The following is a 21,623-nucleotide window of genomic DNA, read 5'->3' on the forward strand; positions in this document are numbered from 1 at the left end:
TTCATACTATCTCCACGTCGGGGTTATCTGCCCTTCCTTTATCACTTCCCCACCTCTCCCCCCCCGCCTTGTTTTCCATGTAGATTATCCCACCATATGCAATCTTCACTCCCAAAATAGCCTCAGAAAAGAGCAGGGCACTAACTACCCCTGTGACACACAACTTTCTGTATCTTGAGAATCTTTCAAGTGCAGGAACAGGAGGAGATGTGAATAGGGCAGAGCTGTTTCAGCAACAGAAAATGGCCAGCTCATCTCTCCTGCTGCTTGTGGATGTATTGGTAATTTAAGGTAGGGTTGAATTAAAACAACCCCAAAACTTCTAAATGGCAATTTTTTTTACACTTCTTTTTTCATTAGGAATGGCTTTTAGTCCTGTATCTGAAGATAAAACATCAGAACACTTGACTTTTTCCTGGATCAGAAATTCTAATAAACTAACTTGCAGGGGAAGAAGAGTCAGGTTGGAGTAGTATAAAGAAGCTGCTGTAAAAGTTGTCTCCTTTGGCTTGATCCTCCCTTGTTTTTGACATTTCCCTAGGCTCCCCTACTTTTTGTTGACAGGTTCTTAGAATATGGGTGGTGACTTCTTCTGAGAGCAGCATCAGATGTGGTTACATGAAAAGTATGCACATGAGAGTTTTGCAGTGGGTGCAAAATTGATTGGGTTGTTTTTGGGTTTTTTTTGTTTTGGGTTTTTTTTGGTGTGGAGTGGGGCTTTTTAAGCCAACCGGTGCTAAGAAGTTACTGTGTTTCAGAACAGCTCAACAAGAATGAGAAAAATATGCTTCTTGTGGGTACAGAGGAGAAAGACCCCAGATATGCTACAAAACAAAGCAGGGAGGAAGACACTTTGTTAGGTTGGTGGCTGAGATCAGTAAGCAGCAAAGACACAGCCACACAAACTGCCAGGGCAAAATCCTGCTGCCCCAAAGGCAAAGATGGAGCAGGGAGAGGGGGAACCTGGGCATCCATGCGAGGTGGACTGGTTTTGTCCGTGTTAATTTATCCTGCCTCGAGGGCAAGAGCACTGGGCTCCCCTGGGGGACAGGTCTCTGGAGGAACATCCCATACTGCGAGCAATGTAGGTGAGGCTGCCGTCAAGGGACGATGTGGCAAACGGGAACGAATCAAAGCAGCTCCTCTTTGTGCATCTGCAATGGAGGCTGAGTCATTACCATTCATCACCAGCCCGACTGCTGTGTTAATTCTGGTGACAGTTGTTTTCGGGAGAGAGGACAGCTTTTGATGCCTTTTAATTCCTGAAAATAAAAGAAAAAAGGGCTGTCAAGGTAACAGGCATCCGGAGAGGCTGACTGAAAACAGTGGGTAAGGAAAGAGCTTTAAGTCCCAGGGAAATGCAGCATAAAAGGGAGCTGCCACAATAACCAGGACAGTGTGGCTTTTTTCTTCTCCTACAGTGTGGCTTGTTCCTTCACGTTTCTGAAGGAAGCGGTAAATGGCTAAAACTTCCCATGCCCAAGTTCAAATGAGCTCCAATTGCAGGACAACACAGGAAATTTAGCACTGCTGTTGCAGTGTATTTTCTCTGTGATTCTTCTTGCTAGGCTGTCTGTCTGGTTTGAGTATCCACATCTGTATTTGTAGCATCATTCATCTTGCAGCTTATTCTAATCAAGCCCAAAAACCTTTCTCAATAGAGCAGAAGCCTCTTCTGGCCCACCCCAGTCCTCAGAGACTGACATGCTACACAGCACCCTGGGGCAGTTTAGCCCCTGACTTTACAGGGGCTCAAGATTTCTGCCAACCACTTCCTGCTGTTTCAAGGAAACCATGGGCAGCAGCTGCCCATTGCTGGGAGTGGGTCTTGCCAGGAAGCTTTAAGGCAAGATACACCCTGTGGCTGTCTTTCCTTCAGCACTTCTCCTTTCCCTCACCCCCAGCAATCATTTCACATGCTGGCTGTGCCAGCCTCTGCAAGCTCAGGGGTTCCCAGACCTGACCCTGGGAGGCAGTGCCTGGAGAGGTCCCAGCCTCCTATGCCAGCACCCCTTCCCTCCAGATTGATGCTTTTCCTCTGCAGCTTTCATGTCTCTTACTATTCTTCTTTTCATACCTCTCTCTCCTGCTGGTCCCCTCTTCTTCTCTGCTTTCCCTCATCACCCAATAATGCTGTTTCTTTCTTTTTATGACTTTCTCCATCTATTCAGCACCATGGCTGGAGGGCCATACTGAGGCAGAGGGATGCTATTGAGCACAATAGGGAGCAGCTACCATCTGAACAGGGACGGCCCTTGCCTGAAAAAATCATTTCAAATAAGCAGAGCAAGAAAAAGGGTGAGGGAGGATGTCTAGAAAGGAGGAGTGACTTCCCCAAGGCTGTCCAGCAGGGCCAGAAACAAGTTCTCTCTCTTGCCTGTTGGGCCAAGCTGTCATCTCTGTGGGGATTTTGACAAGTGCAATTTTAAAGTAAAGCCAAGTACGAGGGGGGGCCTTTTGGGAATGGAGTTCTCTAAGGAGTCTTGCTGCCATGGCAGAGGAACAACTCAGCAGGCAAACCACAATGCCCCACTTAAAACCAGCGCTGGGATGCTCTTGGCTTCAACCACATCCACCTCGGAAAATACAGCTTCCCAATCCTGGAAAGGCAGCAACTCCCAGATTGCGCAATCAAGGCACCTGATAGGACAGCAAGGGGGAGGCATGAGCAGGTAGGATGCAGCACCACGTTCCAGGGACCCTGCACCCAGAGGAAGGCTGTGCATGAGCTGGAAAGGGTCTTTCAGCTTCCTGTGATGACCAAAGTGCTGCCATAGGATTTGCTAATGAGCATGGCCTGGGCTGGAGTGAGATCAGGTGCTTCAAATGGACTTGTCCCATCTTTAGTTCAAGTTGTGCAGTGCCTTGCAGACACATACTGCGAGAGCTTTAAAAAATCCCAACATAATAACCAGAGAAGAGCTCATTATATCTGCTTGTGACTCATCTGCCGGAAGCTGCAGCAAACACGGCTGCTGTGCTGGAGTCTCGCTTCCAAGGGTGTGGTGACACATGCAATTACTAGACTGAGTAATCACTGCTCGGTGCAGGTTTACCATCATTACATTCTAACTTCTGATAGCACAGCTGTGGGGGACTGCCAGCACTAGGCGCCACAGTGGACAGACACACATATGAAATATCCCTGAATGCACCAATTAAGACAGCAGGGCTATGCAAGGCTCACACACTAGCTAAAGGCCAAAACTATTTTCATACAAGTTTAGAGTAAGTTAGTTTATAGGTAAGGTCCTCTCATAAACTGAGGGACCTGACACAAAGGAGTCAACTTGCTTTATAAAGTTCAGGAAACACAGTGACAGAATGGACCAGTCTGATGCGGAATTAGTAGTGACTCAAATAATATGCCAATTGTTGGCAGACAGCAAGTTTTACTTCGGTGTTGTTCTGTTGTACACCTGACCAGGAAGGTCCTTAGGTTTGGTAGTGCACCACAGACTGGGACTCGGATAAGTGTAACTGTGAGAATCGTGTCCCTGCCAAAGCATCTGCCCATGGGACACCTGCCATCACCTCTGGCTTTCCAGCTTGTCCACATGTCCATTGCTATGGGCCACCCCAGTGTGGGTGAGAAAGTGATGTCACTGCCGCCGTGCCAAAAGAAAAATTAGTGCCATGAATACACAACACTGAGAGAGCCTGGGGGTTTCCTCTTGACACAATGTCCCTGGGGTGAAAGGGAGGAGTTGCTCTGCAGTCCGAACAGGGTGAGTTGTTCCCCAGCTCTACCTCTACCACCAGAAAACATTGCCATTCATATGCAAAACTCTTACACCCCGGGCTGACAGGGCTGCTGCTGCGCAGCTATGGCATTCAGCAACAGGGCAGGGTGCATTTTGAGCCTGTCCTGCCTCCTCTGCTCTCAAAACCAACTTCTCTCTCAGCAGTAAGGACACCCCACCTCAAAGCTCATCTCAAAGGCTGACTGTAAAAACAAGAGGCGTCATTTGTATGAATGAGATTGTTTTCGTAAGTGCAGATGCGGAAGCTGTTACCACAAAATGTTTAGGAAACTGGTGAAAGGAAACAGTCGAGCTGTAGTGTAGGAACAGGTTCAAGCACTCGGCTCTGGCTGCCCCCTGAGCTGCGTCCTTGCCACGATGCAGCACTCCCAAGAAGATTTGACTGCACCCGGAGAAGAAGATGATTCCTTTGGGGAAGGTAAAGTCATCTTTTATTGAACTAATCCTTCTCCTACTCAGACTAGAGACCGGTTTCTAGCCTGGGTGGTATTTCTTGTGTAAATTCTGAAGTTGTCTGTGGGCTTCAGGGTCACAGGGTGACCAGACTCTTTTTCTCCTTAGAGAATGGAGAACAAAGGGACCACAGATACAATAAAAATACTTTCACACTGGTTCAAATGTGTTTTTCCTGCAGTGGCTTCTCTGTGCAAAGTGGCACATTGGGCATTCAACACCACAGGTGCGGCTGTCATTAAAGCGGTAGGGGCTGTTTACAGGGGCTAAAGGTGACTTGCTACTTAAATTATTTGAGCAAAATTAGCGTCCTCCTCTCCAACTGCCACAACCTGGGATACAAAGCCAGTGTCACAATTTCTTATCCCTAAAACTGCTTCTGCTGGTGCTTGATTCCTCGTTGCTTGCGTCCTGTACCACCATTTACATGTGTATTGAGTGCTATCAAGTCAAAATAGCAGAGACGCAGATAAGAGAGCCCAGAGGAGGAGGAAGAATCTGGCCCATGGTGTTCAATTTCTGCCGCTGCTCGCTGCTCCCCTTTGCATTCAAGCCAAGGGGAGAACTTGCTCATGCAAATCTTCTCCCGGCCCCCAGCCCTCCACAGTTTCTAAGGGAGTTGAAGGCACAAAGAACTGCCTGGATCCACTCCAAAGACTGTGAACCTTTAAACTCACTTTCAGCACAGCTTCAGCAAGCCTCATTTAAACAAAGCTCAGCTGCGGTTGGTATGGAAAACTTAGCAGTGAACAGTGCCAAATCAAGTTATCTGAGCCCCAGTGAAAAGCATCAGCTCAGAAAAGAAAGCAGTTTCAATGATGTTCTCTCTGTGCTCAAATACATTTCTCACGTCTCTATGTCCCCATTTCTCACCCTGTATCCCACTCGGGGCTCAGAAGGGCAATGAATTTGCAGAAAGGAGAGGTCAGTGCATTTGCATTGTGGAAGAAATCCTGATAGTCCAGGAAACACCTCATGCCACTGGGCAAATCAACTGGCATTGAAAGTACCCCGTTGCATTTGCTGCATCCTGCATTCAACACAGGTGGATGCTGCTTCCCAGGATAATCATCCACATGCTCTGACTTGATTTGGACATTTTCAAGTGCTCTGAAGAGCCAGTGGGTTTTTAAGCTGCTTTGCTGTTTCGGAAACCTTTAGCCCATGTTCTTAATCAGAAATGTAGAAGGGAAGGAGAGAAATGTGGGCAGGTTAGTCAACGTATATATTGTGTTATCTGAAGGGAATGATACATCACTTAAAAAATCTGTTCCAGCCTCTCAGCTAAGTTGTTTCTGGCAGGGCTGATCCAGAAACAGCTAGAGGAGGCTCTGCTGTCCAAAGGCAGGAACATTTTAAAAACCTCTCCATGACCCTGCTTGGAGCAGGAGGTTGGAATAGATGACCTTGTGAGGTCCCACCCCACGTGAGGTATCCTACGAGTCTATGAGCTGGTCACATCCTCTTCAACTCACCTAGGTGTAACTGGGAACAATTGTATCCCAGCTGCTCTCTCAGGCAGAGGGATTGCTGGCTCCCAAACCTGCCAGCTGGAGAGCCCAACAACACAGGCATAGTGCTAGACTTCCCCTTCAGCCCCTCTCCTCTCTCTTGAACGGGTTAGCAAGGAAACATTAGCTTTTTGGCTGCTATTTCTGGAGCGCTGTTGACCCTGGACAATGCAGTGCACTCCCTCGGGCTGGGTGGGATCCGAGCAGGGAGGAGCAGGGCCCGGTCCGGTCACAGGGCAGCCCCCGCCCCGCTCCTGCTGCCCAGACTTAGGCGCCAGCCAAAACTTAGTTGCAGCCAAAGCTTAGTTGCACATTTTCAGGCCAGATGGAGGCATTTGTCAGGCACTGAACTCCCAGCTGAGTGCAGACCTCAGCTCTCAGGGCATGGGCTATTTTTTATTATTTTCCACATCCAGCTTGATGTGGTAAGTGGTGATGGCAAATCTCTGTCCACCTTTTTAACTCATCCCAAGGCTTAGCTACCATCACAGTTAAAGACAGCTACATTTTATTTCTTCTAGCACTGATTTGTCTAGTTTTTTGGAGTTAGTTTCCCTCCTGTCCAGGAGAATTAAGATCTCACTACTGCTTGTGCATATAAAAATCTCATATAACTATCTACAGACTATATTCAGACCACTCTTATCCTTTGCCAAGCAGACTGTTGTCAATTACTGTTTCCTTATAAATTTTTAATCTTTTAATCATTTTCATGGTTCTTGAGACCAATCCCTTGGAAATGTGGACACCAGCATGGAACCCAGTGCTCCAAAACTATTAGACCAGGGACAAATCCAGAAGTTACATTATATGTTTACTCATACTTTTAAAATATATATATGTCAGGATCAGTTCAATGATCTGCTAAAGTCCTTTCAGGTTGTAGCATCACATGAGGGTCTGCTCTTCTCAGATTTTTCTCTTTAATCCTCAAGTCTTTCAGAGTCAAATTTCTCAGGACAAAGTCAGTGCTGTCCCATCAGTTTGGCTTATCTCCTTTGCTCCCGGCTATGCCCATACTAAAGCCAGATGAATCATCTCACTTCCTCAAGTAGCCTGTCCTCCACTTGCCCAGACATTGTGCCATCTGCATTTTCAGTCAATCACTGTTTAAAGTTCCCTTTCAGGTCACTGACATAAAAATAGTTCAATCCCATGGGGAAGAACCAATCTGCATATGTCCTCTCTAGAAACTGGCATCCATGATGGTTTCTCAGCTGGGTTACATATGTCAAGATCTCATGTGGTACCAAGTTTTATTTCTTACTAAAGTCCAAGTACACTATCAATACAATTATTTTCTCTAAAATCCTAATGAGTGCCACTGGTTGTATTCCAGCTCCTTTAATTTTGCTTGTGTGACTTCTACATCAGCTATTCCTTGACAAGGGCAAGACCACTGCCAGGCTACAGCATCGTTAGTGACACAACATTAACTTATAGCTTTCTGGAATTCCTCTGGTGTTTCAAGCTTTCTGAAATATCAACAAGGAGTTCATAGGATAGCTCTTCTCAAAATTACAGTTTTAAATTCTCTTTTGGGAAAGATCAAGGGGGAAATATTTTCTGATTGATATAGACTGTAAGATGGCACTGATGTTTTCCCACATGCAAACCAAAACATTTGTTGAAAACTGTATTTTCCTTAGCATAATTCACAATTCCACCATTTTCATTTAGTTACGCTCCAATAGGCACTGGTTTTCCTTATTTTACATTGAAATGGCAGGTCACAGAGCTGGGTGTGACAAAATATGCTAGAACTATCTTCACAAAAATGCAGTAGGTTTTCAAAGCTTTGAAATGTTCATGCTCAAAGAAACTTTGTTAGCTCTTTCCCTAGTTTTGTAATGACAGTGCCTTGCACTGACATGGTGCTTTCTCCTTCAGAGGTTCTGCAGAGATTTTGCAAGTGACTGTGCTTAGGTTCATTGAAGCACAACTCCCTCTCCTCTGCAATGTGGCTGGTGTCGAACAGGGCACAGCTGTAGTAAGCAAAAGTTTCAAAAAGAAATTATTTTAGCCTCTTGAAAGTACAGGCAGTGATAGGTTTCATTTCTTTTAAGCCCTTTCAGTTACTCTTTCAATTTTGTTAGGTCAAAACACCCACTTTGGGGAAAATGCTGTTTAATTTTTAGTGACTCTAAGTGCCTGAGATTCTGAAGTTATATTTCATTAAAAAGAAATCCCTTCCACTAGCACAAGGCTTCCCCTCATCACTGCAGCCAAACAGGTGTGGATTTTCCCTGACTCTAAGACAGGGACCCAAGTCCAGAGAGGGAGGGAGATTTGGGCACAAGTCAGCTCTCTTGGCAGACCCTGGTTTCTCTGGGAGGAGAGCTGAGGGCTCACACGGAGGCGTGATGCCACCGTACCAGCATAGCCTCTGACTGGGACCAGAGGCTTGGCACAGCAGGAGCTCCTAGATCAAGCAGACACATCCATGAACAGAATTGGCAAGCACTCAGCAAGCATATCACAGAATCATAGGATATGCCGAGTTGGAAGGGACCCATCAGGATCATCGAGTCCAACTCCTGGCCCTGTACAGAACCATCCCCAAGAGCCATGCCAGGTGCCCAAGAGCATTGTTCAAATGCTTCTTGAACTCTGTCAGGCTGGTGCTGTGACCACATCCCTGGGGAGCCTGTTCCAGTGCCCAAATACCCTCTCGGTGAAAAACCTTTTCCTGATATCCAACCTAAGCCTCCCCTGAACTAACTTCATGCACTTTCCTTGAGTCCCGTCACTGGTCACCACAGAGAAGAGATCAGTGCCTGCCCCTCCTCTTCCCCTCACAAGGAAGTTGTAACTGCAATGAGGTTTCCTCTCAGTCTCCTCCAGGCTGAACTGACCAAATGACCTCAGCCTCTCCTCATGCAGTTTCCTCTCAAGGCCCTTCACCATCTTCACTGCCCTCCTTTGGATGCTCTCCAGTAGTTTCATATCCTTCTTACATTGTGGCACCCAAAACTGCACACAATATTCCAAGGTGAGGCTGCCCCAGTGCAGAGCAGAGCGGGACAATCCCCTCCCTTGCCTGGCTGGTGATGCTGTGCCTGATGCCCCCCAGGACAGGCTTGGCCCTCCTGGCTGCCAGGGCACTGCTGACTCATGTTCAGCTTGCCATTAGCCAGGACCCCCAGCTCCCTTTCCACAGTGCTTCTCTCCAGCCTCTCGTTCTCTAGCCTATGCACACAACCAGGGTTGCCCCATCCAATGTCCAGAATCCAGTGCTTGCCCTTTTTAAACTTCTTACAGTTGGTGATTGCCCAGGCCACTGATTTGTTGGGGTCTCTCTGCAGCCACTCTCTGCCCTTGAGAGAGTCAACAGCTCCTCCCAATTTAGTGTTTTTGGCAAACTTACTTAGTATTCCTTTGAGAATTGGGTCCAGATATTTGTTAGCACTTATCACCGTATCCAGACTGAGAATGCACAGGAAAAACAGAAATTAGGCTGTGATTTATTGCAGATCTTTTCATGCAGCTGCTCTACACTGACCCCTCCTCATACCTCCACTTCCCATCTCCTGTATATGCCCTCTGGTTGTACATGGGGTAGCCATGACCTCCCTCTCAGGTCAAAGCTGACACAAAATCCCATCAGTGTTTTCAAAGAATGGGGGGGAAACCAACGCTTTTTCATTACATTCATTAAGTGTGTGCTCCAGTTCACTAGACCAGAGCCCCATTTTAGATGGTGCACTGCACAGTGTCAGAGTCCCAGGGCCCTTTCCTTGCCCAGGACTGACGGGCTGCTTAAGGTATACGGATACATTCCAGCACTGCTGCCCATCAAGGCTCCCAGCAGAACAGTAACTGCATCAAATGTTTAAGATGTGCTTCAAAATTGCACCAGATGCCTTTACATCCTTGTAAAGCCTGCCTGTCTTTTATAAGCGAGAAAAGAGCTTTAGTTCTGGGGTTTGGGACCAGCTTTGAGACTTAGCTGAAATGAAAGGTAGCTGCTGTGCATGGTTATGTGCACTGCCTGCACATAATGAGGTCAGAATTGTTAGAGGAAACTGAGGATAAAGGCTTGAATGTTAACTTATAGTTGAGACTATTCAGCAACAATTCAGGTTAAGCAACTTTTCTCCTAAAGCAATACCAGACACTTTGCTTTTCTTGGACATATAACTGCAGTGGCTTGTCAAAATGTCAGAGGGGGGACATCCATGTCACAGCTTGTCTGTGACCCATGGACTCAGGTTAAGCAACTTTTCTCCTAAAGCAATACCAGACACTTTGCTTTTCTTGGACATATAACTGCAGTGGCTTGTCAAAATGTCAGAGGGGGGACATCCATGTCACAGCTTGTCTGTGACCCATGGGACCAGGTTCCTTTCCATGCTGCATCCAGCCCTGCTTTGGTGAGACCTCAGGTGTGACCCCTCCCCACAGAGTACATCAAAGTGGTGTAACTTATGTGTGCATATCAGTATGGTATTCCAGCAGATGCCTACCTCAGAGATATACAGAAATGCTGTTTTTCCCATGTTTTCACCCCAAAGAGTTTGACATGGCTACTTTTTATCCAGCATACAAGTTCCCAGTACCTCAGGAGGCTGTTGTAAGGATGAGCAGCCTTGCAATGTATCAAGCCTGGAAGCTTCTCCTTCCTGACTGCTGGGAGACTGCTGATTACTGTCATGAAAACGTTTACAGGTCCCACCAGCCCTACTTGTCCTTTTGGCTTATCTCACATTCCCGGAGATGGAGAAAGTGTGTGCTGTACTCCCTGCAGCCCAGAGGATGAGAAGTCCCATCACCAAGGCAATGGTATCTGCTTCATCCAGATAGATGGATTGTAGTGAGATATTTGGCCTATAAACTCAGATTGAAGCACCTTTCTGCAAGAGCATGATCAGACCTACTTAACATCAGACCTATTTAACGTGCAGGACAAGGATGGCCAGGAAAAAAAGGGTGCTGTCTTATGGAGCATTTTTGTTATTCCTGTTTACACTAAATGCTCCGCTCACCTGCTTCTCGCAGCTGCTTCGTGTTGGTTGTGCTCCATGGGCGGACACAGAGTTATGCAGACGGGGGAGAGAGCTTTTTGTGGTCGGAGGAATCGGTGTGAGACGCCCATCCCCACCCCAGGCGCCCCCACACTGACCCACCCACAGTGCTCCGGCACTTCCAGCTGTCGTGGGCAGCTGGAGGGATATTTTTAACAGAGCATCACACTCCATATATGAAGCAGAAAAGTTTGAGCCCATGAAGCCCAAAACGAAAAAAAAAAAAAGATGGAAATGAGAGACACTTCTTGCTTTGTTCTCTCCCTATTTTTTAATTAAAGATCTTTGATCTTTTTGGTGTTTCCTTCTCCATTTCTGGAAGGCAACTTTTTTGGTTCATATCTGTTGACAATATTTCTAGATCACTAATAATAACAGCGAGGGGAAAATCCAGGTCAAATAAACAGGTGGCATTTCTCCTCAGAGAAAAGAGGAAGGTATGTACAAGCAGAGAGAAACCACTGATCAGGTGTGCTTGGGGTGCCTTCTAAGCTTGCAAAACAAGTGTCACACCAAAGGCTGAAGCAAAATTGCCTTTCTTTTCACATGTTTTTCCCCTCCTGATTTTACATAGCATTTTTACAAAGCTCCGAGAAACACAAGCTTTTTGTTGCTCAGTCCCGTCATTAAATTCAAAAATAAATGTGTCTTGGCTAACGTGAGTGGGTGGTGTAAACAACTTCACCCCTTTAATAATTCGAGGCACAGCTCAGCCGCCTGTGAAATGAGCTTCCGCCTGCCTGGATGCTAAACCAAAGCCTTGTGGTTGCTGTACCATGGGTGTGACAGGCACAAAACAACCGGGTCAGGAAGTGCAGAGTTGAAAGGCAAGGAGTGAAAACAGTCTGTGTGTATGCATGAGGGAGGGGGAAAGAGAGAGAGAGGGTAGTCAAGTACTTGACAATGTCACAGAGGCACTAAAAAGTGGATGGTGGGAAGACTGCCCAATAGTAGGATTTCTCCTACATCTCAGCATTGCTTGTGGGGGTGAGGGGTGTTGTCAGGCCACACAGAATTTTAAGCAGTGTGTTGCTGATCTGGCATCCAGGAGCAGGGAAATGATTTGAAGCAGGGGTTCATGCAGTGAAAGAGTCCCTGATATTCCTGTGTCTTTGGCAACTGGAAAACAGGTGAAGCAAAACCACTATGGATATCCTGAAGTCTTCAATCTAACTTATGGGGGCTGGCATTGGCTTACTCTGGTTTAACTGCAGGTAGTCTGGGAATTGGAAAGTTCTGAGATGAAGAGCTTGGAAATGATACCTTGAGTTCTAATAGTTGATAAAAAGATTGGAAGACAGAAATTAAAGTAGAAAGAAAAGAAGCCATAGAGAGTGAGAAAATAAACTGGTATTTTGGGGAGAAGGCCACTGTGACTCTGCCCTTGTCTGAACAGATGGCAGTGGATAAACACAAATGGCTGCACCCAAGTTGGGAAGTTTGAATGACTTCCACTCTAGCCCTCTCTGAGATTTAGTGTTCTAGCTCCTCAAACTGGTTACCTTATGCTCCTCTTAGTCAATAGTGAGTGTGTGTGAGAAGGAGGGAGGGCAAGAGTTGAAACAAGAAGCCCCTCCAGGTGCCAATTCGGAGCATGGAAATAGGGATCCTTCACTGCTGGAAGACCCGGGCTCTTTCACTGACCATGGCAGTCCCCTGGTGCTAGCCTGGCAGCAGTGGGCACAAGTGTGGCTGGTGCCTGTAGGGGTGGGGGACATCCATGTCACAGCTTGTCTGTGACCCATGGGACCAGGTTCCTTTCCATGCTGCATCCAGCCCTGCTTTGGTGAGACCTCAGGTGTGACCCCTCCCCACAGAGTACATCAAAGTGGTGTAACTTATGTGTGCATATCAGTATGGTATTCCAGCAGATGCCTACCTCAGAGATATACAGAAATGCTGTTTTTCCCATGTTTTCACCCCAAAGAGTTTGACATGGCTACTTTTTATCCAGCATACAAGTTCCCAGTACCTCAGGAGGCTGTTGTAAGGATGAGCAGCCTTGCAATGTATCAAGCCTGGAAGCTTCTCCTTCCTGACTGCTGGGAGACTGCTGATTACTGTCATGAAAACGTTTACAGGTCCCACCAGCCCTACTTGTCCTTTTGGCTTATCTCACATTCCCGGAGATGGAGAAAGTGTGTGCTGTACTCCCTGCAGCCCAGAGGATGAGAAGTCCCATCACCAAGGCAATGGTATCTGCTTCATCCAGATAGATGGATTGTAGTGAGATATTTGGCCTATAAACTCAGATTGAAGCACCTTTCTGCAAGAGCATGATCAGACCTACTTAACATCAGACCTATTTAACGTGCAGGACAAGGATGGCCAGGAAAAAAAGGGTGCTGTCTTATGGAGCATTTTTGTTATTCCTGTTTACACTAAATGCTCCGCTCACCTGCTTCTCGCAGCTGCTTCGTGTTGGTTGTGCTCCATGGGCGGACACAGAGTTATGCAGACGGGGGAGAGAGCTTTTTGTGGTCGGAGGAATCGGTGTGAGACGCCCATCCCCACCCCAGGCGCCCCCACACTGACCCACCCACAGTGCTCCGGCACTTCCAGCTGTCGTGGGCAGCTGGAGGGATATTTTTAACAGAGCATCACACTCCATATATGAAGCAGAAAAGTTTGAGCCCATGAAGCCCAAAACGAAAAAAAAAAAAAGATGGAAATGAGAGACACTTCTTGCTTTGTTCTCTCCCTATTTTTTAATTAAAGATCTTTGATCTTTTTGGTGTTTCCTTCTCCATTTCTGGAAGGCAACTTTTTTGGTTCATATCTGTTGACAATATTTCTAGATCACTAATAATAACAGCGAGGGGAAAATCCAGGTCAAATAAACAGGTGGCATTTCTCCTCAGAGAAAAGAGGAAGGTATGTACAAGCAGAGAGAAACCACTGATCAGGTGTGCTTGGGGTGCCTTCTAAGCTTGCAAAACAAGTGTCACACCAAAGGCTGAAGCAAAATTGCCTTTCTTTTCACATGTTTTTCCCCTCCTGATTTTACATAGCATTTTTACAAAGCTCCGAGAAACACAAGCTTTTTGTTGCTCAGTCCCGTCATTAAATTCAAAAATAAATGTGTCTTGGCTAACGTGAGTGGGTGGTGTAAACAACTTCACCCCTTTAATAATTCGAGGCACAGCTCAGCCGCCTGTGAAATGAGCTTCCGCCTGCCTGGATGCTAAACCAAAGCCTTGTGGTTGCTGTACCATGGGTGTGACAGGCACAAAACAACCGGGTCAGGAAGTGCAGAGTTGAAAGGCAAGGAGTGAAAACAGTCTGTGTGTATGCATGAGGGAGGGGGAAAGAGAGAGAGAGGGTAGTCAAGTACTTGACAATGTCACAGAGGCACTAAAAAGTGGATGGTGGGAAGACTGCCCAATAGTAGGATTTCTCCTACATCTCAGCATTGCTTGTGGGGGTGAGGGGTGTTGTCAGGCCACACAGAATTTTAAGCAGTGTGTTGCTGATCTGGCATCCAGGAGCAGGGAAATGATTTGAAGCAGGGGTTCATGCAGTGAAAGAGTCCCTGATATTCCTGTGTCTTTGGCAACTGGAAAACAGGTGAAGCAAAACCACTATGGATATCCTGAAGTCTTCAATCTAACTTATGGGGGCTGGCATTGGCTTACTCTGGTTTAACTGCAGGTAGTCTGGGAATTGGAAAGTTCTGAGATGAAGAGCTTGGAAATGATACCTTGAGTTCTAATAGTTGATAAAAAGATTGGAAGACAGAAATTAAAGTAGAAAGAAAAGAAGCCATAGAGAGTGAGAAAATAAACTGGTATTTTGGGGAGAAGGCCACTGTGACTCTGCCCTTGTCTGAACAGATGGCAGTGGATAAACACAAATGGCTGCACCCAAGTTGGGAAGTTTGAATGACTTCCACTCTAGCCCTCTCTGAGATTTAGTGTTCTAGCTCCTCAAACTGGTTACCTTATGCTCCTCTTAGTCAATAGTGAGTGTGTGTGAGAAGGAGGGAGGGCAAGAGTTGAAACAAGAAGCCCCTCCAGGTGCCAATTCGGAGCATGGAAATAGGGATCCTTCACTGCTGGAAGACCCGGGCTCTTTCACTGACCATGGCAGTCCCCTGGTGCTAGCCTGGCAGCAGTGGGCACAAGTGTGGCTGGTGCCTGTAGGGGTCCACAGCCCAGACTTCCCACCCACAGAGCAATAGGAGGCAGATCCATTGCAGGAGCCAGGTAGACTCATCTTTGTGATAGCAGGTTCAAGGAGGAAGCCCTGCAGCAGCTGCTTACCATTAAAGTGACATTTACTTGAGCTTTGCCTCTAACCCGGACCCAGTAGGTCAGGTAATGCCCACATGGGCTTGGGTTAGGTTCCCCCAGTGCCCAGTGATGCTTTTAGTTATGCCCCACTGGGAAAACTGCCTGCACTTGGTGCTGCTCTGTTGCACCGTGGTGGGGGAGCTCAGCACCCAGGCTGCTCCTGTAGCCTCACTAACCAGACCCTTGCCCTGGATTTACTGCCCGTATTATGGCATCGCATGAGCCTGCCTACAATTAACTACAACCCACTCCACAGAGAAGAAAAGACACTCAAAACAGTCCAGTGAAATAAATGCTTAAGTCCAAAATCTCAGGCGAAATGACCACCCTGGGAAGCAAACCTCAAAATTGCCCCAAAAACTCAGACAGAGCTCTCTGAGGTGCCTATAGCAGTGCACACAAGGGCTTGCAACAGCTCCCCTTTCATCACACCAGGCTGCTCCCCAGGCCAACCCTGCCTTCCTGCCCTCCCTGTGCCCAGCCCTAGGGGAAGTGACCTGCAATGATGAGCTTTTGTGCAAGTGATCCTCTCTTCATGCTGTGTAACACCAGAGTGAAGAGCCCCCAGCTCTCCTCACTCCCAGAGGAGTGCACCTATGGTTCAGGTATGGCAGCAGCTGAGAGGTGTCCAGGAGGTTCCCTGGAGGGATGTCACAGCCACCTGTGGCAGAAGAGAGAGGGACAGCCTCTCTGAAGGGCTTGGCAGGATGGTTAAAAGCTCTGTAAATATATTAAATATGTCATTAACATAGACATTAAATTTTCAAGGATTCCTGCAGGACCTCAGGGAGATGAGCTTATAAAATCTCACACATGAGTCCCATGGCTTTCTCAAATTTGTGATTAAGATGCCAGTGGCTAACAAGGCTGGCCAGCATTCAGGCTCCATGGCATAAATGGAGCTTTGTTCACGTCCTTCTCACTTCATGGTAGCTCAGAGCAGTGGAAGAGCTCTGTTGTGAACGTGGATGTTGGCTACAAGGCACCGTGCTCTTTTCAGCAGTTGGTTGTGACTGTGTAGAAGTGCAGTTTGCCAGCTGAGAGTTCCTATAAGTTTTGGAGTCCTGCTCACTGCCTTCACACTGAACTAACATATTTCCTTTTCTTGAGGGTCTGGAGAAAAGAGATACTTTATAGATGCAGATAGATATGAAACCAGATAGCGTCTCTGAGATCCTCCTACAAACACATGCAAGGAGTGCCACACTAGCAGTCCCAGCACACACTTAACAAGGGAGGCTCTTTTTTTTTCATTGAGGGGGTGGGAATGTTGAAAAGAATCCATACAAAAATATTCTCAAAGAAAAAGAAAGCCACAGGAGGAACAGAGCACTCTACCGCTGCTGAGCTCAGCTCTGGAGCTCGATGTCAGTAGCTTTTTTTTTTTTTTTTCTAATTTCCCCATTGAAACACAGGCAGCTCAGGAGGTCCTGATGTGCTCTGCCTCTTCTGTTGCTCTGGGGAGCTTCCTGCCCACTCTATTCCTGATGCCTGTTGTGAGCCAAGGAAGAGTTAGCTTAATCAGCAACACCAGCCTCTGAGTAGTGCCAAGTTGTTGTCATCAATCACTTCAAAAATCACTGCACTGAAAATAGTACACAGGGTCAGATGTTCAAAAACTGGCATGGTTTCACTGGTGTCATTTAACCTCAGCCACAAAGCCAGACCACACCCCTAAAGAAACACTTCTTATTTGCTTTACGTATTATTTGTGACTTTTAAATCCACTCACACAAAGCTGCTCTTCACCTTTCCTAGAGGAAATAACTGCTATGAATGGTCAGTCACCTCCAGGTGAAGGCAGGCTGGACCAACAAGGAACCTGTATCCCCCCCAAGACATGCCTGGGGCCACTGGTCTGAGGGTTTGCTCGGAGCTTCTCTGGGCTGCAGACCACCCCCTCTCCCTTGGAATCTCAGTCCAAATATTTGGCAGATGCACTTGGGGCTCATTACATTACAGAGGCAGCATGTTCATTGCGCTCCCCCGAATGGCATTTTGTGTGTGCTGCACTTGTTTTGTATTTGCTATATTTAAGCCACAGAAATATGCGCTGGTGAGGAAAAGAGGGAAGTGGTGGTATCTTGGAGGCAGAGAGGGAATGAAAATCATTTCCCAAAGCTGCAAGCCTCTGTGCAGAACTCTGGCCCACAAGAAGGAAAGAGAAGCCCAGTTTCTGCACTGAGGACCTCGCCAGGTCACCCATACTGCAGTTTATCTGGGAATGAATACAAGGTAACTCTGGTGTTACGCTGACGTAACTAAGGATGGAAATTGCTTGAAGCCTTTGCACCTGAGGACTCCTCCTGGGCTTCTATTATGAAACTGCCATGTTAGGGACATGCAGGAAGACAGGTGTGCAGCACTGCAGGATTCATACATGGAACAAGATTTTTAAACTTGTCTGGCATTGTTTGCTCCTTTTCCTCCACCCCAGGCTTTGCAACCTTCTACCTGACCATTGTTTACCCCAGACCATGCTCATCACCCCCACAGCTCCTCCCCTTCTTGCCATGACTTGTGGGGCTCACAAAGCAGGAGGAAGGCAGGGCCTGTCTCTATGCTGCTGCTGGAGGTGACAGCAAGGAAGGCCAAAGTCCTGGGTGCTCCTGACTTGCTCTTTCAGTCATGGACTTAGGATACCTTTGATGTTTGCTAACATGTCCTATAGTGTCTTGCCCCATAGAATACAATCTTTCATGATCTTTGGTCTTTCCAGGCCAGTTGTCTGCTTCACAGCATGGGATGGAGGAGGACCAGAATGTACTTGGGCATGTATAAAGAAAGGTTTTCTCCTCCGCTGTGTTTTAGAGCTTGCCTAAAATTTGCCTCTTAAGTGCAGGTGAGGGTGCAAGGAGAGTATGGAGGTGAACATGGGCTGGGGCCACATTTTAACTGTAGTCCTCATGTAACCAGCAAGTTTCAGCAGCAGGCATTGCTGCTTGATAACATGGGAAGAGATGGCTTCAGTCCCTAAGAGAACCCCAAACAGACTCAGGATCTCAGCCTGCTGTCATGATGGACAGTGAAGGTTGTGGCAGGGAGACATGTCTGGGCACCTGAGAGCCAAGAAACAAGTAAGAGGCAAAATATTACCTAATGATTCAAGAGGATCCCAATGGGGAAGCTAGGAACATATTGACTTTCTGTCTACAAAGCTGAATCCATTCCTGGAGATGGTGTAACAGGGCCTTCTTGATCTTAAGCATGTTGGTTGTACTAGGACAGGCAGCCCTAAGCAGGCATCTCACATGCTGCAGACCCATGGAAAGCAATGTGTTCCACTCCCTGCACTCCTCTGGGCAAGCTGATTTCATGGCTGTCCAGCAGCAGGACTTCAAGCCAGCCCATTACCAGCAGCGTGGACAACATTGTCCTGGATGGTCCCAAAAAGCAGGCTCTTAGTGCCTGTCTCTCCAAGTCTCTGATCCCTCTTACAGTATCTTTGATCAGCTTACAGTGTAGCTGTCTGCCAGCTGTCCAGGAAAGCAAAAATTCGTTTCCAAAGTTTTTCGGGTGCCTTAACTAGAAAACAAGGAATGATTTTCAAAAACGAGAGACAGGGAAAAAATAAGGCTAGAGCTGCAGCACTAGACATGCCATCCACACACTTGGCGAGCACTTAAGAGCGGCTCAGCCAGCCATGGTTGCTAAGCAGTCTGAGAAACTGGAATGTGCTGCTCCCTCCAACCCTGCATGAACATTGCCACCCAAAACCTGCCCAGAAGAGGCATCAGTGCTGATTTTGAAATGGGTTCTGGGGGAAAAAAATGCAATTGGTGGCTCCTTCATCCTGCTCTCTCAAGTTATATACAGGAGGACAGGTAGGGTGTATGCTTGTGCATACACCTCCCAAACACCAAATGCTGCCAGAGGCACGGGCCATTGTGGGAAGTGTTCTTGATCTGAAAGCAGCTGTCTCAGACCACCACAAATGCAGCAAAGTGGGAGAAAGAACAGATAAAAGAAGGATTACCTAGGGAAAGTGTAATCTCTGTGGTACAACAAAAGCTAAAGGTGATTCCCCTTTCTGTCCCCAGCCCTCTCCCTCTGTATCCATAGCTGTTCCTTGGCATACCAAATGTGTCATGGCCACCATGCCACAGGACACAACCACTGCATTATGCTTTGGTCATTCCCAAAGATCCAGCTGTGCTGAGCATCTGGCAAGTCCCAGGACATTGAATTTGTTCCTGAATCACTGCAGAAGATCAGCACTAGTAACTTTTCCCCACAAAGTACCCCAGAGCAGCAGATGGAAAAACTTGCAAAAGCACCATCATGAGAAATGAGGAACTTGAGGGTGGAGCAGAGACACAGTGATGGGAAGGGGGGAAATGATTGCACAGTGGTTAGAGGATGTCAGCAGAGAAAAACAAGCGGGTATCAAACTCTTCTAGAAAGAGAGCAAGAAATGTTACAGGATGACAATGAATGTCCAACAAGCTGGCCAGAGAAGGTAGAAGTATAGGAATGGAGTCAATCCAAAGAGCAGCATGGGCAGGGTGCAGTAGGAGAATTGTGGCAACACTCTAATATGTTTAGTTAGAAAGAGTAATGGCAAACTTGTATATGGTCAGAAAGTTAAAGTCCTTGCCCAGATTTCTCATGGCAGGGGTCAGGCTCTTGTCTTTTACCTCTCCCCTAAAACCTTTCCCAAGTGATGGTTCCAGCACCTGCTGTGTTCCCCGCTCTTAAATATGATCATTAACCTATATTTTTGGACCAAGATCCCCAGGTAAGAGCAGTCAGGTTTGCACCCTGTGTTCCCACAGAAGACTTGCCTGGGTGAGATACCTGCTGGAGACGTCCTGTGGGATGTCCATCAGCAATATGAAGATGTCTTGCGCATCTCTTCTGAGCATGGGAGTTACACAGAAACACAAAAAAGACAAGTTACATCGAAAAAACATGTATAAATTGTCTTCCTTAAAGGCTAAGGCAAGCCTGATCTACCTCAGACACCCAAAGCTCAAAGTTGTGGTCTGCTCAACCATCCCCCCACCTCCTTTGGCCTCTTGCTGCTCTGAACATGCTAACAAGAGACCTCCATCCAAATTGCTGTCTGCATGGTCTGCTGAGTATTGCCACCCACTGCCAGTCCTTGCTTCCAGGTGAATGAAATCACCCAGGCCTGAGCTAAGTCTCTGTATCTGCATAACACACATACATCTCCACAGCAAGCAGGGAAATTTCAACAATATCCCACATTTTCAGGGGGGTCCACACAGAGCCCTCCCACACAGTATCTTATGGGGGAAAGAAAGAGGCTTTCCCCCAGACCTCTATCCAGACTACTGGGTCGTGCTCCCCCTTTCCAGGTTTCTGTAGGCCTGCAATGGACCTGAAAGCCTCCTGCTCTCTTGATTCAGGGGATTCAGTGGGCCGGAGACTGTGTGGCAATGGGAAGAGTGAAGTACTTCTTCATATATCCACTCCCCTCAGAGCAATACGTAACTGATGCCTATCAGCCAGAAAATCCTGCTCAGCCCTTTCCAGCAGCTTTCTGAGTGCCTGGGAGGAGCAGAGCACTTAGGCATTCTCAGACTATAATCTCTTCTCTGATAATCCTGATTTACTCTTTGGCCTGGAAGCAAAGGCTAATAGAAAGCAAAGTGCTTCGGCAAAGCTCAGCAGGTAATTTACTAGCTGTGGTTTAGTTGTCTCAAGTATAATGTGGGGATACCATTGCTGAGAATTAGTGTTTGTGAAGGTGCACTGGAGCTGTCAGGGAGATGGAAGTACACCATAATTGTCAATTACTGCTTTGAAAAAGTCACTGTTTTCTGGAGACAAAGCTAAAATCAGCTGTTGTCACTTAGAAATTTCACTGGGGACACTCACGATGACCTATTTTTAACGTAACAGAAGATTACGCTGCAATACCGTGAATAATTTATAGGCATAGTAGCATGATCACAGCCACAATACAATGGCAGCTTCAGTTCTGCCTGATGATGGAGGGAGACAGACCTCTCTGGCAATTTCCACTGAATTAGCAAAACAAGACACACGTGGAATGACTGTCCCGAGCCTTTCAAAAGCATGTGTGTCAGGATGAATACATGTCCAGAAGGACTAAGTGGGGCAAAGATTTTATCTAGAGCATCCATAAACCTTCTCAGTCTCCCAGCTGTTTCAACAAGCACTGGGGGCAGAGAAATGGGACTGTGTGTAGGGCTTGAGGTGATGGAGGAGAGTAGCTGTCTGCATTTGCTATTCTAAACTATATTGAGAAACCAAGAGAAACAGCTCATACATCCCTATCACATATATTTGCATAGGATAGAGGAGATTTCCTTGAAAGAGGAGGCTGCAATATGAATGAGGTAATTTGCATCTGCAACCTTAAGTTCAAAAAATCTTATGCAAGATAAGATCAAAAAGACCAGAGGGAATTTGTAACGATTGACCAGAACTGTAGGAGGCTCCAGGTTGAAGTGAGATGCTGCAATTAGTCTGTGGCACTGAAAACCTTTAACAAATTAACCAGGCTTCCGAAGTGAGAGCTGCCACCCCCTAAAAGGCTGAAATGGACTCAAACACATATTAAGTATGCATGATGAGACATTTATAGCT

The 21,623-nt window shown here is 46.9% G+C and overlaps 1 protein-coding gene across 4 annotated transcripts in view; it reads left to right on the forward strand.

Annotated features, from left to right (window-relative positions):
• The first annotated feature begins 3,936 nt into the window (after window positions 1-3,936).
• The window catches only part of FAM65B (family with sequence similarity 65 member B), a 71,874-nt gene continuing 54,187 nt past the window's right edge, over window positions 3,937-21,623 (forward strand). The window contains exon 1 of one of the 4 annotated variants that reach the window (XM_017746154.1): window positions 3,937-4,182. In XM_017746154.1, the coding sequence (XP_017601643.1) occupies window positions 4,122-4,182 (61 nt within the window). In that variant the 5' untranslated portion in view covers window positions 3,937-4,121. The remainder of the gene's footprint in view (window positions 4,183-21,623) is intronic. The other 3 variants (XM_008642691.2, XM_017746156.1, XM_017746157.1) reach the window with 3 other exon arrangements.

Source organism: Corvus brachyrhynchos, unplaced genomic scaffold, assembly GCF_000691975.1.
Source record: "Corvus brachyrhynchos isolate BGI_N302 unplaced genomic scaffold, ASM69197v1 scaffold409, whole genome shotgun sequence".
In the NCBI taxonomy this organism is placed as follows: domain Eukaryota; kingdom Metazoa; phylum Chordata; class Aves; order Passeriformes; family Corvidae; genus Corvus; species Corvus brachyrhynchos.